This window comes from Vitis vinifera, chromosome 4 (genome assembly GCF_030704535.1).
Source record: "Vitis vinifera cultivar Pinot Noir 40024 chromosome 4, ASM3070453v1".
NCBI classification, from domain to species: Eukaryota; Viridiplantae; Streptophyta; class Magnoliopsida; order Vitales; family Vitaceae; genus Vitis; species Vitis vinifera.
Genome location: NC_081808.1, coordinates 10,796,956 through 10,816,709, shown reverse-complemented (window position 1 = coordinate 10,816,709; position 19,754 = coordinate 10,796,956). Strand labels below are relative to the sequence as shown.

General features: G+C 34.3%; 1 protein-coding gene across 1 annotated transcript; it reads left to right on the top strand.

Moving 5' to 3' along the window:
• Positions 1-3,822: 3,822 nt before the first annotated feature.
• LOC100258199 (NAC domain-containing protein 54) lies at positions 3,823-8,521 on the top strand. Its single transcript, XM_002267297.4, has 7 exons — positions 3,823-3,960; positions 4,256-4,550; positions 5,723-6,000; positions 6,262-6,588; positions 6,695-7,135; positions 7,444-7,522; positions 7,601-8,521. The coding sequence occupies exons 2-7, from the start codon at positions 4,394-4,396 to the stop codon at positions 8,323-8,325; spliced, it is 2,007 nt and encodes a 668-aa protein (XP_002267333.1). The 5' UTR covers positions 3,823-3,960; positions 4,256-4,393; the 3' UTR covers positions 8,326-8,521.
• The last annotated feature ends 11,233 nt before the right edge of the window (positions 8,522-19,754 follow it).

Below are 19,754 nucleotides of genomic sequence, written 5' to 3'. Positions count from 1 at the left end.
GAGGAGGTCACATTAGTGATATTTGTCCCTTAAGAAAATCCCTTCATGTTCTTCAAAACTCTAAATTATTTTGGATTCCAAAGGGAGGAAAGACTAACCCTTTAGGACCCAAAAAGATATGGGTACCAAAGGTTACTTAATCCATGCAAGAAGGAGGATATGCTCACCTTAAAAAGAATGCATTGATAATATTGGTAATGGTATCCCTTCTAAGGCTTAATTTGCAATATCATTTTATCGTTTTACTAACACTTGGTATAATTTTTGTTAATAATATAACATTTGATATCACATTGATAAAATTGCTATATTTGTTAAACCAAGGTTTGAATTAAAAAGAAGATTTTTTTTTTAATATATACCTAGGTAAAACTGAATGATCATATGCTTGTATGCTCTAATAGTGTTATTCAATGCATTTTGTATATCTTTTTAAATGCATATGTTTTCCCATATATCTTTTTCAAATCATACTTTAAATTGGGAATGCTTTAAGGTTGAACAATCTTTTATTTGGAAAATATTCTCAAATGAAAAAGGGGAAGATTCATTTTCATGAGAAATTATATTATGTTTTATTAAGACTTTTTGTTGATGACAAAAAAGGGGAGAAGTAATGATTGGTTGCTAACTTGGGAAGAAATATTAATATTTGATTTTAGCAATCCTATCCATAGTGATGCAATATGTCTAATTTGTCATATTTGTATGCATCATGTTCAATAATAATATCTTGTCAATTGCTAAATTTCTCTTTATACTATTTATGCTTGATTATATCATTTTAAGCACCCTTAATATACTCCTTGAAGTTTCTAAACTTGAATATTTTATAAATTCAAAGGAGCATATATTGAGGGGGAGCTTTTTAGCAACTTTGGTTTTGTCATCATAAAAAAGGGGGAGATTGTGAAACCAAGGTTTAGTTAATCTCAGTTTTGATGAAAACAAAATAAGGTTTAGAACTAATGATTATATTTCATGTGTATTTAGGCAAGACGATTTTCAAAGTGGCAATCATAAAGACAAATCAAGCCAAAGAGAAATCATTAAGAAGAAGAAGACCCCAAAGAGAAGTGTTTTTCAAGATCCAAACTTCATAAAATCTCTTTGTAAGGTTGTTGGTGCACTAGGATTTTCATGCATTACATTCTTTACTTATGCACCAAAATCATCCAAAAGTTATTTTGGTTTAAATATTTTCAAATTGGATGATTTCATGTTTTCAACTAAAACCTTGTGTCAAATGTTTTCCAAACTTGTTTAAAAGGTTTTAACTTGAAAAAGTTAGTTGTTGAGCAAAAAACGGCTCAACCAGTTGAATTGGTCTAGGAGTAGGTCAAACCCCAGCTCAATCGATCTAGGAGCAGGTCAACCCCCAACTCAACCGTTCGAGGAGCAGGTCGACCTCTAGCTCAACCGGTCAAGGAGTAGGTCGACCCCCAACTCAACCGGTCGAGGAACAGGTTGACTCCTAGCTCAACCGGTCAAGGGGTGTAAAAAACCTTTTCTCTCTTCCAGAACAGTTGTTTAATTGGTCAAGGTTGAACCTCAACTGGTCGACCTCCAGCTCAACTGGTCGAGGGGCGGTTAAGGTCCAACGGTCACATGTCAAGCATTAAATGCTAATGTCTAGTCAACCAGTCGACCCCCAACTCGATCGGTCGAACCCCCAATGGGTAGTTTGATTATTTTATTCTATAAAAATGCTCAAATCTTTATTGTTTCATGAGCTTAACCTTCCCAAACCTTTCTTGAATATATTTGAGCCTTGGAAGAGTGTTTTTGAGTGCACATTGTTTTAAAACTTGCATATCTTTAGTGCACCATTCAATCCTAGTTTTTCTTGTATCATTTGAGCCTAAAGTTTTGTATTAGGATTTTGTGAAATTATTTGTATATCTTTGAGAGGAAGAATCTAAGTGTGAGGTATCACTTAGGAATTCTCAAGTGTGGGGTATCACTTGAGAGGTTGTTTAAGAGTGGGGTATCTTTTGAGGATTGTAAAGGGTGCTTGGAGCGAAAAGTCCAAGAGGGTGGATTGGAACCATAATCCAATTATATTGCTTGAAGGTTTGGTTTGGAAGCCATGAAATAATGAAACCTCAAGTTTGAGATTGAAGATAGAGGAGAGTGGACGTAGGCTGGGTTGTCCCGAACCACTATAAAAATCTTGTGTTTGCATTCTCTCTTCCATATTCTTTTAATTTATATTCACTTGTTTTTATATTGTTTTATTATGTATTTGCATATAATTATCTTTTGCATTCATACTTTTTAAATTTACAAAAAGAGACCATCATCCTATTCACATAGTATAATAAATAAAACAAAATATTCATTAGTATTATGAGATATTTTAGGTGATTTTGTTCCCACAAAAAGCCATGTGGCCTGTTTTTTTATTTTCTTCAAAAATAAATATAGAAATAGGCTAGAGAATAATACCTTTATAGTGTCATTGGAACTATTTCAAAAAAAAAACTTTCCTATTCTTTGGAAAAAAAAAAAAAAAAAAAAAACAATTATAAATTAGAAAAAGTGTTTGACAAATCTTTTACTAAAAATTAATTTTTTGTAGAATATGTTTTGAAAACAAATTATTTTCTAGAACAATTTTAAAATATTTCTTATTGTTTTTAAAAGTATTTAGAGAAATAACTAAAAAATATGGATGATACTTCTAAGAATTTTTCCATCATGCAAAAGTGTATTATATCCTAGAATAAACCAAGAAAAATATTTTTCATATTTGATTGTTAAGCAGAATTTTATTCTAAAATGAATTTTTTTTTATAACTATTTGATTTTTTTTTTTTTGTTCTAAATATCACCCAACAGAACCAAGAACTTATGTCTCATTTCACCCGTAAATATCCAAGGCTCAGTTGTACGTTTCCACAAGAAAATGCAAAATCTTTTCAAACGAACCTAACTAATTGGCCATAAGAATCAGAACTCATGTGATTTCTCCATTCTGATTACTTGTGATGAAGGTTACTGCACGCACTATCTCTAACTGCTACTGGCGATCAGTGATGGTGAAGGTGGTGTCTTATCACAATTTTATTGATGTTTACTCCCTAATAATCACATGCATGAACCTTTTGTGTTATGGAAAAAAGATCCTCATTTGGAATCCAAGACACCAATTTACCTTTTGGCAACAAAAAATTTGGAGATAAAGAAACAAACCCAGTATGATTAACGTGTTTTAAATCTTAATTAATTACCCTGTGCATCTCACAATCAAAATTAACCAGATTGGGGAAACGATGAATGGCACAAATAACTTTTCTCTGATATATGTGCTTTTTATGCAAAATCAAAGGGGGTTTATCCACTGTGTTTATCATAATTTGTTGCTTTTATTGATTGTGATGTGTAAAGTTAGGAGTTAGAAGGTGAGGAAAATGAAAGGGTTCTATATATAAATGGAGGGAAATGAAGGTGGAGATGCTTTACCACCAATAGTTGGCATCTTCCGAAAACAGCAAACTCTTGCGTGATGTAAGTGGGAACTCGACCTAAATTGTGAAAACTTGCAGTTGAATGCCGCCGAAATTCCTTTTCAAGGTACAGTTTGTGGTTAACGAAGATACTATGTAATATCGTTAGAGAAAAGTGGTGGGGAATGGATCGAATCAATCATCACCATGTGGAGCTCAGATTCCGAGAAAGGACAACAAGGAAGCATGGGATAATTGGAGAGAGAGAGAAATGGAGAGCTTCAGAGGAACGGTAATGAGAATCATTGTCTGAGGAAAAACAAATGGGGAAAAAAAGAAAGATAAAGGGACATAGGGGTGGTGGGTTGTGGGTGGCAGCCTCTCCCTTGCTTTTTCTTCTCTTTTTGTCCCCATATCAAAACCCCAAGCAAGACCCACATTCCAACTCTCTCCTTCTGCCTCAATCTCAGCTCTTCTCTCTCTACCTTCTTCGGATCTTCTTCTGCCAAAGGTCTCTCTCTCTCATCTCTCTTTCTTGTGATGAAATTCATGCATGGCTTGTCATAATTGTTTGATAGACTCTGATCTTGACCCCTAAATGTTTAGTTTCTTCTCTCTTTCTTTCTATAACACAAAGATATACATTAGATTATCCATAGGCTATCATTCATTTTCCTCTTCTGACACAGAGACATGCATTAGATAGTTCATGGGTCTTTCTCTCTTTCGGTCACATACAGAGTCATTAGATTTTTCATGGGTTATTGTTAATTTTTCTGACCAGGTTTCTTCACCGTCCTTTTCAGGTTCTGTAAATTAATAGCACAGCTTTGTTTTTAAGTTTGGAGACTGGTCTCCTTGTTTTTTGGATACGAGGCTGGTCGACAATTTCATTTTTCTTGAGAAGTGCAGAAGAAGTTCCAAATTAGTTAAGCATCGTATACATGGCTCCTGTTTCATTGCCTCCCGGTTTTCGCTTCCATCCAACTGATGAAGAACTTGTCGCATATTATCTCAAGAGAAAGATCAATGGCAGAAAGATTGAACTGGAGATCATCCCCGAGGTTGATCTCTACAAGTGCGAGCCATGGGACTTACCTGGTATTTTCCTGTTCCTGGCATATTATGAATGCTGATAATATTGCTTTCATATATATATATATATATATATATATATATATTGAGTTTGTTAGTTCAAGTTTTTCAATTCAGTCACATACTGCAACATAATCTGAAATAGTACTAAAAAATATTCATGTCTATGAAGTCTAAGAAAAGAATAGGAATAATGTTCAGAAAAGGAACTAACAGTCAGCTTAGGTGCTTTTTTTATTAGAAAGAGACGTTCAAGAGTAACAGTCCAGGCCATACACCCAAGCCAAAACTTATGCGTATTATATATCTCACATGAGGCTATAGAACTTTTTTAAGGCTGATCAATAATAGTAGAAGCACCTCTCCAAATCCCTTCATTTTTTTCCCCTTTTAGCACGCTTGCCCCTTAAATGCATTGAACTTACTTTATTAGTCAAATATCTCAAACTTTAGTATTAAATATCTCAGATGGGCTTAAACACAAAGATTTTTATATGTTCAGGAAAGCAAAGTGAAAACTGAAGTCAAAAAAGAAAGAAAAGAGGGATTACATTGTCCCCAAGAAATGAATTCCAAGCCATGTTTTCCATTTCTTTTGTTTCTTTTTCATTGATCCTGTGAGTCCCAGGGAAATGCAAATGGACTAACTCTCCCTCCAACAGCCCTAGCTCCTTTATCACTTTTGCTTGTGATGAAGTGCATGCAGGTTCTCAAGGTAGATAGGCTCAAGCTTTATGGAATATGGAACCTAGGCCTAACGTCCATCTAACCGTCAAAGAGTCTTACGGGACCATACCATGCATTGCAAAAGTGTAGTTTAATCTATACCATGTAAAAAGTTATTCTATTACTAAAAACCGTCAGAGAATATGGAACATTTTTTTTTTTAATTCAATTGATGAAGGTAATGACCTGATTCTAGTATATTGCTCAGATCCTCCATTAGCCTTCTTTTGTTGTAGTCTGGTTCTTAGTAATTTCCAAATAGGAAGAAGTACATTAACTAAATTTATGATTTCATTTCAAGTCTCCTTTGTACATCTACAGCTTCTGGCTGTTCAAACACAGTCCAGACGATGAATGCCATGTAGATTATCATGGCTACAGTCTGTTACTGCTCACAAGTTCTATTGTGTATACTCAATATAATGGCTTCAACAAGTTTGAATCCATTACAGGAAAATCATTACTACCAAGCAAAGATCTTGAGTGGTATTTCTTTAGTCCCCGAGATCGGAAGTACCCCAATGGATCAAGGACCAACCGTGCTACTAAAGCGGGATATTGGAAGGCTACAGGCAAGGATCGGAAAGTGAACTCCCAGAGGCGTGCTGTGGGCATGAAGAAAACCTTAGTTTACTACCGAGGGAGAGCTCCGCATGGTGCTAGAACTGATTGGGTTATGCATGAATATCGGCTAGATGAGAGAGAATGTGAAATTGTCTCAGGCTTACAGGTGCTACCTCTCTTCTCTTTTCATTTGCTTCCTTTACTTTCTATCAATAAAAATCCTCTTAACTAAAGCTTCACGTTTGTCATATTTGTTACTGCTTTTTATTGCATTTTTCATCTGCTTTAAACCTTTGATTCTCCAAAGGTGAATTTTTCTGTTGGCCTAAACAGAAATACTAATTCACTCTGAAAATCAAGTGTTTTGAACCAGTGCAATCATGGAAATCTCATTAATGACCAAATGCAATTTTCCCTACAATTCCAGGACGCTTATGCTCTGTGCCGTGTGTTCAAGAAGACTGCAAGTGGCCCTAAGATTGGAGAGCATTATGCTACCACAACTACCAACCAAATGTCTAGTGATCACTCATCTAGCATGGAACTGTATTCTGAGGGAAGATGTGAAGATTTGGAGAGCTCTGATTACCCAATCTCATTAGACACATGTTCACCCAGTCTCATGAATGGACCCTCAGCCGATATCAATGCAACAAGAGATGGGAAGTGGATGCAGTTCTTATCAGATGAAGCATTCTACTTTCCTACGCCATCACTGCCAAATTATGGAACCATGTCATACCCTCCATCGAAGGTAAAATTTTAATTTGTATGAGAAATTTGCAAATTAATTCAGAACTAGCAGAAGATTCTCTCTTGTATAATGATGAACATTCTTTCTTTCTTTCTATGGCTCACAGGTGGACGTAGCATTGGAGTGTGCAAGGTTGCAGCATCGATTCTCACTGCCTCCCTTAGAGGTGGAAGACTTCCCCCAAGTTGGAGTCACCAATTTTAAAGCTCCCCAACCAGCTTCCATTTGTGGAAGCACAGAAGCAGACATTTTGCAGGAAATTCTTTCAGTTGCTCATGCTTCTCAGGAACTAATAAATCAATCCAGCGTCCCAAATCTTTGGGATGAAAATTATGCTGCCGATGATGATTTTACATTTATGACGGGCAAGGAAACTTATTACAATCAATTTAACAACATGAATTCTTTGAGACTTATAGACAAATCATGGGAACATCAAAATACTAGCTCTATAGAGATCGGGCATCTGGATGAAGATTTCAAGACTTCTGAGAGGATGGTGGAGAACCTGAGATGGGTAGGAATGTCAAACAAAGATCTGAATGAGGTACCTTTCCCTATAGAAGTTACATGATAAACGCAAATAGTTCAGAATAATTAGCTTGCAGTGAAATCTTGGGCATAATAAAGATGATTTCCGTTTAATTGTTAGATTCTGATTGCTTGCCAGAAACTGAAAAAGAGAAGAAAGAAAAATCTGACCGTAGAAGCGATCAGATAAAATAAAACCTGCTTTTGCACTTTGCATCTCATCTCAATTGTCTTAATTTCACTTGCCCAATACCATAACTCAATGCTTAAAGGTATTTGGTTGAGAATTCTAGTGCAATAACTTTTCCTTTTTGTACTGAACAGAACTTTATCGAGGAACACAAGATTGTTCCAATAGAACATATTTCCAGTTTCCAAAGCAAGCTAGAGCATGAGGCTCAAGGTATTCTACTATCTTAATTTGTCTTTCTTTTCCATGTTGACCAGCTTTTCGTATGCATCAACAAAAGCTTAATTGCAGGACAAACTGATAGTCGTGAAAACTTGAAGGAGCTCAACGATAGCGAGCTAAACGATTTCCCTCTTGGGTTCATAAATGATGATCCAAACGAGAACTTCATAGAAGATGGCAATGAAGACGATTTTTCCAATACTCAGTCCTTTGAAGTTTTCGAGAAAATTGAAGTCAACCACGGGATGTTTGTTTCAACTCGCCAGGTAGCTGAAACATTCTTTCACCAAATTGAGCCTTCACAAACAGTTAAGGTGCACCTAAACCCGGTGATTACCAATAACTTGTCAATAGAAAACTCTGGTACACAGATAAGATCCAAGAGTGGAAGTTCTTTCTTTAGGAAGTTCAAGGCTTTTGGAAGGGGAAAGTTCATTGGAATCACCAAATCCATAGAACCATGTAGGAACATAGCGAATACCATCACTGGTATAGTTGCATTTCTGTTGACATGTTGTGTTTATCTCGGGGAAAACCCGGAAGGTGAGAAGTTGATGGATTATTTCCCTGAAACTAGAGAGATGGTGAAACAAGGTGAGGAAGGTTGCTCTTTCAGTATCAGGACAGTGAAAATAGCTGGAAAAACCGAGTGCATTGACGAGAAGGAGAATGTTTGGTTCATTAAGATAAGAGGAAGCTTCATTTTCAGTGCGCTTTTGAAGAAGATGGGGCCTCTCCTCACCATTGCTTTGGCTCTTTGTAGCATTTGGGCTCACCATATTTTACCTTCTTGACTCAGTGAAATGTTTTACTTCATTGCTAACCATAGTTGTTAAAACAGGAAGACAAAAAGTCTGCTGCAAATTAGGATTACTCATAAGAATCTCAATATACTTGTATTTTGCATTGCATTGTATCATTTAACAATTATTGTTACTGAACTAGATCAATGAAATACTTGAATCTGTGAGTCATAGGTTCAAAAGTGCATATGATCATGTTTCCTAGAATACATTTGATGACTGATATCATGATTGATGTTATTATTCATTTGAAAATTAATTTCTGCACGAGTGATGAGAATGAGAATGTTACAGGATAATAGCCCAAGATAAATCCATCTCTGAAGGATAAAAAGTGTATTTATTTAGGCATGAAAAACATAAATTAGATTTTATATTATGTGTGCTCCCGCTTCTCCTAATTATTAGTTAGGGTTAATTTCGATGACCTCCTTCAAGTTTTTGACTAAATACACCTAGCTTCTATTGATTTGAAATTTCATCAAATGTCTCTTTTATTCTTTTCGTTTGATATTTTCACCCACCTCCCCTCTAATTCAAAATAAAGCAAGTATTTGATGAATTTTCAAATCAGTAGGAACCAGTTGTATTTAGTTAAAACCTTAAAGGAGGTGATCGAGTGAAATTAACCTTATTAGTTGTAAACTATGAAAAAAAAAAGGGCTCACAACACATTCACTACAATTTATTTCACTAACTTCTACACCAACATTGCAATTAACTTCTAATAACTTCTACACTAGGACTGCAATTGATTTCCAGATGTCATAATTTGACCCATTTATCATTATTTTGATCCAATATCTAATAAATCTCCACCTTTGGCTCGAAATCTTCATATACTAGTCCTGTTCTTCCTACCCCTCGACGAGGCTTCTCAATGTCTTCGACATTCACCAAATTCAAAAAATGCTTGAACTTGATTTCAGGTATTGGCTTTGTTCGCATATATGCAGGGTTATCTTCTATAGCAACTTTCTTAGTATCCACTGATCCATAATCTATAATGTCGCTGATGAAGTGAAGTCCTATGTCAATGTGCTTTGTTTTCTCATGGAACATCTAGTTCTTTAAGAGGCAGATAGCACTTGACTATCACACCTAACTAAGGCTTCTATCTCACAACCTTCTAACTCAATTGCCAACCCCTTAACCTATGTTGCTTCTTTTGTTTCTTTTGTAAGAATGCTACTATTAATTGAAGATTCACTTTCTAGATTATAGCACTACCATTTAAAGTAAAGATGTACCTAGTCAGTGATCTTCTTTTGTCATTATCCTCTAAAAAATCTGAATCAACATATGTTAAAGAGTTCTCCATATGTGCAAAATGACTTACCTTATCAGAATTAGTTACGAACTCTCTTAGGACTCTATGACTCTTATCACAACTCTCTCTTAGGACTCTTTCTCTTTGTTGTGAGAAGCCTCATTCTCATCCTTATCTATTAATTATGATAGACTCTTCCTTATTCTTATCTGTTATCATAAGTCCTATATATTCTGTAATACCACTCAAATAAAATTTAATATATAAAGAATTGTAAAGTCTCTCAAAGCTCCCAAATTTCTTATTTCTTAACTTGGTAATGGCTACCTCCTTTCAAAACAATCAACTAGTCTCTACTCTGTCTTAACATTCGCTATGTCAGAACCTTGCTCCACTAACGTTGAAACTAGATAGAAACAATTACACCTTCTGGCACTCACAAGTGTTGCCTATAGTCCACGCTCATGAATTGAAAGGATATTTGTTTGGGACCAAAGTCTGCCCATCTCTATATGTAGACCACAAATGCGAGGAGAGGATCCTGGTGAGGTATGTCAAGTCAACCCTAGTTTTGTCATCTGGAAGAAAACTGACCAGTCCTTAATGAGTTGGCTATTAAAGGCAATCTCCAAGGCCGTGTTTAGCCATGTGGTACGTTGTACTAACTCACATGAAGTTTGGAGTACCTTTCAAAAATTATTCACTACACAGTCAAAAGCACGCACATTGCAACTCTGTTTTCAGATTTAGTCAATTAAGAAGGGACCCATGAGTATAAATGATTACATCCTGAAGATAAAAGCTATTATTGAGAATTTGTCTACTGTGGGGCAATTTGTTTCTGACGAGGGACTAATTTTGTATATTCTTGGAGGAGTGGTTCAGGAGCATGATCCTGTGGTCATCAATCTCACCTCTCGATGTGATAAGGTAACTTTACAACAAACTTTGCTGCTAACTTCAACCATAATTTTAAACCTAGCTTCAACAATCAAGGCAACAACAACCAATTTAGTCGATCTTCAAACAATAATTACCGTGGCAGAAGTCGTGGTCTGAGGTGCCTGTAGAGACTTCAATAGACCAACTTGTCAATTGTGTGGAAGACAAGGTCATGCTGCCATTCATTGCCATCATAGGTTAATTTGACATCTCATTTCAAGGATCTCAACATGGACGGAACAACCAACATACTATATTCATTACTTCACCAGTAACCATTAATGATCAAGCTTGATATATATATAACGATAGTGGAGCCACTAATCACATCACAACTAATCCTAACACACTTTCTCAAAAGACAAGAGTACAAAGGTAATGAGAAGCTGGTTGTAGGTAACGGTAGAAAGTCTTTAATTAATTCAGATGTTGATTTTAGACCATTATTCATGAATCATGTTCGGCATGTCCCAAAAATAACTAAAAACTTGTTAAGCGTCTCACAATTTACTAAAGACAACAATGTCATTGCTGAATTTTACTCTTAACTGTTGTTTAATCAAGGACAAAATTATGAAGAGGGCAGTGCTGCAAGGGAAACTTTGCAATGGATTGTACCGAATGGTCATGCCTCGCAACAACTCATCCACCAGTCTTCCTTCAGCTTATCTTGCATATTTTAAGTCCAATAATCAACCTTGTGTTGTTGAGTCAGTTACAAAGTCCAAGAGTTCAACCATGAGTCAATCTTTGAGTCGATTCCGAAATAATCAGTCAATCTAAAGAATGTTATGAATACAATTTATATTTCAAATAATTTTGAAATTGATTTTTGCACTACATCTCAACTTGGAAAGTCTCACCAAATTTCTTTTCAAACTTCAACAAATGTTTCCTTTTATCTTGTTGAACTAATTCACTTAGACATATGAGGTCCAACAACCATCAGCTCAAAGGAAGGATACAAATATTACATACATTTCATAGATGACTACACAAAATACACTTGGATTCATCCCTTACATTTAAAATTAGAAGCCAAAACCATTTTTCAAAAATTCCACATCCTAGTTCAAAGATACTTTGAAAGGAAAATCAAAATACTACAAACTGATTGGGCGGTGAATACCATAATCTTAACATTTCTTGATCAAATAGGCATACAATTCAGACATCTATGCCCATACACACACCAACCAAATGGTAGGGTAGAAAGGAAACACGGGCACACAGTTGAAATGGGCTTAACTTTGTTGGCCCAAGCTGTCATGCCCTTATTTTTCTAGTGGGAAGCCTTTAGCACAACCTTTCTCATAAATTAGTTACCTACTCCTATCCTTGCCCATCTTTCTCCAATTGCAGCCTTATTCCATCAAAAACCAGATTTCCAATTTTTAAAAACTTTCGATTGTGCTTATTATCCTTACCTAAGACCATACAATAATAACAACCTATAATTTAGATCCTCCAAGTGTGTATTTTTGGGTTGTAGTGTTCATCACAAAGGTTACAAGTGTATATATCCCTCTACAAGAATTTACATTACTCATAGTGTCTCCTTTGATGAAAATGATTTTCCTTTTTTATCTGGTTTTCCGTATTCCAGCTCACATCCAAATTATTTTTCCACTGAAAGTTCCTTTTCTTCTTATCATCAGTGGATTCCCTAGTTTAATTGTTCAAATATAATGGATGTTGGCATGACAATATAATTGTTCAAATATAAAGAATCCACTGCATCCTTACCAACCTTTTCTGGTTCAGGTCAAAACAACAATCAAGGTAATAATCTTAGTCATTCCTTCACCAACAATATTGAAATTCCTTCAATTGATTTGTTTGAAGGCTTTTCTTTTAATCCTATTTAGCAACATCTAGATCACATACAAAAACAATCTGACATTGTCCATCCTAATTCTAGTAGCATCCCTAAACCTTTTTAAAACTCAATTCACCCTATGACCACTAGATCCAAATCAGGCATTTCTAAACCCAAGCTCTACTTTACCAACACAAAACCCAGATCAACATCCATTTTAATTCAGAAATTTAGAATCAATTAGTATTGGCCAAACCCTGCAAAACAAAGATTGGAAACAAGTTATGGATAAGGAATATAAGGTTGGCATGAATATTGTTGACAATAAGTGGGTATTCAGGGTTAAGAGAAATTAAATGGTACAATTTGAAGATATAAAGCCTGATTGGTTGCCAAGAGCTTTCAGCAAACATCAGGAGTTAACTACTTTGAAACATTCAGTTTAGTAGTGAAGGCTTTAACAATCTGGGTTGATTTGACTTTGGCAGTAACAAACAACTGGGATAGATAACAACTTTATGTAAATAATGCTTTTCTGAGTGGAAACTATAAGAAGAAGCGTATATGCACCAATTGGCAAGCTATATCAATCTATTCAAAGCCGAATTTGTTTGTAAACTCATAAAGGCTCTCTATGGATTAAAACAGGCACCCTAAGCATGGTTTGACAAGCTTAAGGTAGCATTAATAGTCTTGGTTTTGTGAACTCCAAATCAGATAACTCTTTATTTGTGTTAAGGTTTGGAAAAACAATTCTTATATTGTTGGTATGCATTGATGATATCCTAATAGCTGGGAATGATCAAGTGAAGATGAAAAAGATTATTGAATGCTTGATTGCATAGTTTGCCTTAAAGAACTTGGGATCATTAAGCTATTTCCTTGGTTTTGAAGCTCATCGAACAAAGTCTGGAATCTAACTCATAAGAAATATACAACTGATCTATTGTCCAAGGCTAACTTATTGAATGCCGAAAGCAACCTAACGCCTATGTGCCAAGGAACATTCACCTTACTGATAGTGATTTATTCAAACAACCAACTCTATTCGGAGCATCATTGGAGCTTTACAGTACCTAATTCTATCTAAGCCAGACATATCATTTGCTGTAAACAACTGAGTCAATATGTAGGTACCAATAGTAAATCACTAGAAAGCTTGCAAACGTATACTAAGATACTTAAATGGCACTCTTGACTATGGGCTTCTCTTCTCACCGACAGTTGAAATGACACTAGAAAGGTCTGTTGATATGGATTAAGCTAGTTCCCTGGATGATAGAAAATCCACAACAGGTTATTGTATTTATCTTAGTGGAAACTTAGTTGCATGGAACTCCAAAAAAACAAAAGGCAGTATCTCACTCAAACACTAAATCAGAATATGGTGCCCTTGCTCAAGCTGCAACAAAACTTATTTGCTTACAATCTCTATTCTCTAAATTGGGAATTGAGATAAATGGGTGCCCTACACTCTGGTGTGACAATACAAAATCTAAATAACTTGCTTCTAACCCAATCTTCCAGTCAAGAACAAAACACATTGTGATTGATGTTCATTTTCTTAGAGATAAGGTTATTGCCAAAGAACTACAGATAAAATATGTGCTAAAACTATTGATATCTTGACAAAGCCGTTATCCATCTCTCGATTCCACTTTCTCGAAGGCAAGCTTGTTGTTATTCAATCCCCCACAATCTCGCTTAAGAGAGCATGTTGAAGAGTTATCCATATGTGGAAAATGGCTTATCTTATCAAAATTAGTTACAAACTCTCTCAGGACTCTAAAACTCTATCAGAACTCTCTTAGGACTCTTTCTCTCTATTGTGAGAAGCCTCATTCTCATCCTTATCTATTAGTTATGATAGGGCTTTCCTTTATGCTTATGTATTATCATAAGTTCTATATATTCTGTAAAACCAATCAAGTGAAGTTTAATATATATATTAAAAATTGCAAAGTCTCTCAAAGTTCCAAAATTTCCTACATATTTCCAACTCAAGTAAAGTTTATCAAAACTACATATTTCTTGGTCAACACTGATGACCTTCTATGAATTAAACCAACCATCTAAATTCCTTTCAAGTACCTTAGAACCCACTTAACTACTTGTCAATGGCTTTTCTCAAAAGTAGCCATGAGCCAACAAATAAAGCTCGTTGAATGTGTTATGTCTAGTCTTCTACATACAATAGCATAAATTAAGCTTCCAGTGGCACTCGAATATAGCAAAGCACTCATGTAAATTTCTTCTGGAAATGAGAGTCTAAAATATGCTACTAGTGGAGTGCCCCCTAAATTAGCACTATACATACCAAACTTCTCCAGAATTTTCTTCAGACGTTGTAGAAAACCTTCCTTCCTTTTCTTATATATCTCCATCCTAAGAATCTTTATGGCATTCCCGAAGTCCATCTCAAATTCTAAACTTGATGGGGACTTTAGATACTTTGCTTCAATATCTTCACATGTTATGATCATGTCATCTACATATAATAAGAAAAATGAAACAACCATTAGTAAGTGTTTTAAAGTACACAATAGTCAAAATTGATCTTTGATAGGATTTTTCAACATGCATGTGTTAAACTATTCATACCACTATCTAGGTGATTGTTTAAGCCAATACAATGATTTCCTTACCACTGCTTGTTGCATAAAGATCTTTTCTTTAAGACCCTATGAGATAAGACCAAAACTTGTCCAAGCTAGACGTCATAGCTAATTGTTTTTTTTTCTTTTTTCCAATTTATGCAATTCATTTGAGAATTATCTACAACTCTACTAGCATGATATTTGAAATGTGGTTTCTTATATCCCCTTTGCCTGAACATGGTTGCTATGGCATAGTAACTAGAATCAAATATTAGCTCAAAAGGCCAAAAGACACGCTTCGATTTGGAGGTTTCATGTTATAGGGGTTGAAACAAGTTTTCCTTAAGCTTTTCAAAAGTTTCATGACTCTCATTTTTCTACTCAAAATCAACATTTTTCACTAACCATAAAATGACACTTCTTCCAATTGAAACTAATTATTTCCCTTCACATCCATAAAAACACCTTTACGTGACTTAAAAACTTGTCAAATGAATCCCCAAACACAACAAAATCAAAAACTTGTCAAATGAATCCCCAAACACAACAAAATCACTTCCACGCATATTGATTTGGGCCCAAATCTTGGTTTATAAAGTGATTAATACTTATGCATTTTACTTAGCACGAAGGGCAAAATACAACCTTTGTCACACCAAAAATTCTAAAACTATAGTTTAATCATAATACAAAGGGGTTAACCCATAATTCTAGAATTTAATGTGAATTAAAGATAATAATGTGATATTTGTAATATAGTTTGTTAATAATTTATTTTCACATTTAGAAATTTTATTTCTAATGTACAAATGTCAACTAGATATTTTTAGTTATTACTAAACATATATTTCCAAATTACAACAATATCATAACATTTTATTTTACGGTTCTAAATTTAAATTTTTTTTTTTTCAAAAGTTTAGATAATATGGTCAAATAAAGTGTTTTCAGACATGCCATGTATGCTACCTTAACTATAAAAAAAATTCACAATGAAAAATAGACAATTTTTTAAAGTTTCAAAATTTAAGATAAGAAAAAGGATTTTATCGTTTTCATATTGGTAATACTCAATATATATATATATATATTTGGTTTTTTATCTTTGATAATTGTTTTGGGAAAAAAATTCAAAGAAATTTAGTTAAAATTGTTAATTTATAACTAAAATTAGAAAATTGGATTTTGATTTACCTAGAATTAGATTCTAAAGCCATTTTTATTGAATTTAAATTGGGGTGTGGTTTCATTATTTACATTATAAACGTAAAATAAATATAGACATTTACTTAAATGTTTATAATGTAAACATAACACAATACTATAGAGTAAGTAAAATCGTGCACAGGCTAAGAAGTGGCACACCACCAATATAAATATAACACAGTGCTACAAAGTAAGTAAAATTATGCGGAGGCTAAGAAGGGGTGCACCACACAACATACCACCACTACACACACAACAAATTGCACAACTCTTTTTTTTTTTTTTTTTTATCTAACTAACGCATCACGACCATGCATCTCTTCAACTCAAAACATTACACATACACCGTGCATCGTCTTTTATTTTTATCTTAGGTTTGTGAACCAATCCCCAGACCACCTACATAATCTTTCTTTTCCTATTGGGTTAAATACTCTTTACCCTCTCAATCTATCATGTGTTTTGCATATTGCCCTCTCAGGTTTAAAATTGAATAAATTGCCCTTCAAGCTTCTTAAAGACTAGCATAGTGACCTTGTGTTGAACGATGTTAGTTTGATCAGATGGAAATGTCATGTGATGTGTACATGACTTAATAAGCATGGTTAAGAATGTCATTTAAAATATCCAGAGCCTTGAAACTTCTCATCTTCATTCTTCTTCCTTCTAAAGCCATAAATCCCAACCCTAAAATCCTATTATTGCAAATTCTTCATAGTTTCATTTTTCTACTCATCACATCACTTGATTTTCCTCTATTACATTCTCTTTAGTTAGTGGCGGATGCAATTCTCAGTCCTCAAGATTCTATCAAAGATCATTGCCCTCTTGGAAAATTTTCCTCTATGGAACGCCACCAAAACCCTAACCCTAACCTTGATCACTCCTCTCACAAAAAATGAAGCACCAGAAGGTTTTGACGGAATGCTAGGTGTGATAACAAACCTATCCATGGAAAACAACAGTGAACCATGGTTTTGGGTCCAACTAAGATTCTAAAACAAGGCATTGTCCTTAATGAAACGATTGAAGATTGAGTGTCTGAAGTTGATTTTGGTGAGAGTGAGAAGAAGGTGCACCACCAAACGAATTATTTGTCCAAGCAGGTTTGTTATTTGAATTCAAAAGTTAATGGATTTTATGTTGGATTGCATTTTGTTGATTCCCCACATACATGTGGAGTTCCTTTGCCCACATTTCTTATCAAACATGATGATGCCACACGAGTACTATGAAATGAAGATTGACTTTGGATTTGTAGATGGATTGCGAAAGAGAGTTTTGATTTGAATTGAAGTTTTGTTGCTCAAATTCGGTACTTCTCCTTATTTTTTTGTAAGGGAAAACGAATTTTGATACATAGTTTAAATGGTAATTTTACAAATAATCGTAGATGTGCTTGCAATTATGCAATTATACTAGTTCTAAAATTTTAGTAATAAATTTCAAATCTCCTTGCTTTTTAGTTTTAACGGAAATTGATATTATTTTATGTTCTACCTAATCCTGATATCAAATCTAATCTAGAGTGCCTCAATGCATTTTGGAAAAAATTCCTATGCAAAAAGTTTTTCTCTCTGTTTGGTTTTTGATAATGTAGGAGAGAAATGGAAAGAAAATGGTCTAGGAAAAAAGTAATTTTTTTTTTAATTTCTGAACTGAGTGGTTTTGAATTCCATCTAATGTTGGGAAAGATATGAAAAAAGAGAGAAAAAAGAAAAAGAAAATTATGAGCACTATCACTCCCCTGTTTTTTCTATGCAACTAAACCAAAGTTTTAGATTTTCATTTTGTGTTTTTATTTTATTTATAGTTGTTGAGCACATAATTTAGAATTGGCCATTAACAAAAAAGAGAATCCAACCAAGGAAATCAGAATGATATGATGTGTAGAAAACTAAAACCGGATTTTAGACTTGGGGATTTAGGGCTTTGGATATTTCAAATGACAATTTTACCTTATTAAGTCATGTGCACAACACATGACATTTTCTTCTAATCATACTAACACCATTCAACAAAAAAGGCACAATGTTGGTCTTTAAAAAGCTTGAAGGGCAATTTGTTCGATTTTAAATCTAAGGGGGCAATGTCCAAAACATGTGACATGTTGAAGGGGGTAAAGTGTATTAAGCCTTTCCCTGTTTTTTCTTTTTTTTTCAATTGAGATTTTTTTACACTTATTTGGATTCTTCAAATGGTCATCTTCGTTCATTTAGGAAACCTTTACCACCTTAAAACTTTTTATTGTAAGGATCATGAAACAACTCAAAATTTAATCGATAATTTAACCCAACAAATATCAACCAATTTAACCCAAAATATTGGAAATTTACATTTTTTTTCAACATTGTGCATACTAGTCAAGCTACTTATAATACAAATATAACTATTACATACAATTATAGTTCTAGTTTTTATTATTACTACCAAACTTTCTAACATCTAAAGCACTTATACTACAAAAACACAACATCCTGAATAAAGAAGAGTTTAATTTTCACAAAAGAGTTTACAAAACACTTATGTAAAATATTGTACACAATTCAAAACGACAATTCATATAAATCACAAATTTTCACTTCACGAGTACAATTATATCACATCCACTAATAGATATCACACCATGTACCTTTCTTAAACAAGTTGTTTCCACAACCTGTAACAATTATAATAGTACAAAAAGTATTCTAAGGCTCTCACCTAGAGACATGCATCTATGCCCTCATTGATCCACACTTGGATATTCCTAGTGATGTTTTGGGTCTTTCACCCTAGGGTACTTTATCCTTCTTCCTTTAAGGACCGTTAATTAATCAATTATGACTCTTTTTGGTCTAGATTAAGTGATCCAAGCCCAAAATGGGCTCAAGTCACTTAATCCCACTAGGAACCCTATAAATCCCCCTTATGAGGTTAGGGTTCATTCTTTTATTCTTCTCCTTCATGTTCTAGAGAGAGCCCTAGCCTCCATATTTAGAGATTTCCACCATCTCTATGCTAAGGCTCAAGGACAAGTCATTGAGTGGAAGATCTCTAGGTCTTAGAGGTCGTATTCAACACTTGGAATTTAAGGTTTGGGAACATCCAAACCTAAAAGTTAGAATTTTAATCTTGAAGATCAATTTTTTTAAAATTGATATTCTTCTATTGCATAAATCTAAGATGTCAACATATGTTCCATTTATACCCATATAAAATTTTTTTGGGTGGATTTTTCGGACTAAGCAACATTCTAATGATTTCATTGACAGAAGCTCGCATGGTTGCAAAAAGGATATCCTCAATGATTGAGAATCGACTATCGTGATATATTTAGTTCAGTGGTAAAACCCACCACTATGTGTCTATTTCTTAGCATTATTCCTAGTTGTAGGTAGTCTCTATGTCAATTGGATGTCAACAACGTCTTTCTTCAAGACATCTTACAAAAGATATATATATATATATATATGGCTTCGTCCTCAAGCTTTGTTGATCTATATTATCCGTCCCAAGTGTGCAAGCTTCATAATGCTATCTATAGCCTCAAGTAAGCACCATGTACCTTGTACCACAAGCTCCATCAGTTTCTTGTCATCTCAAG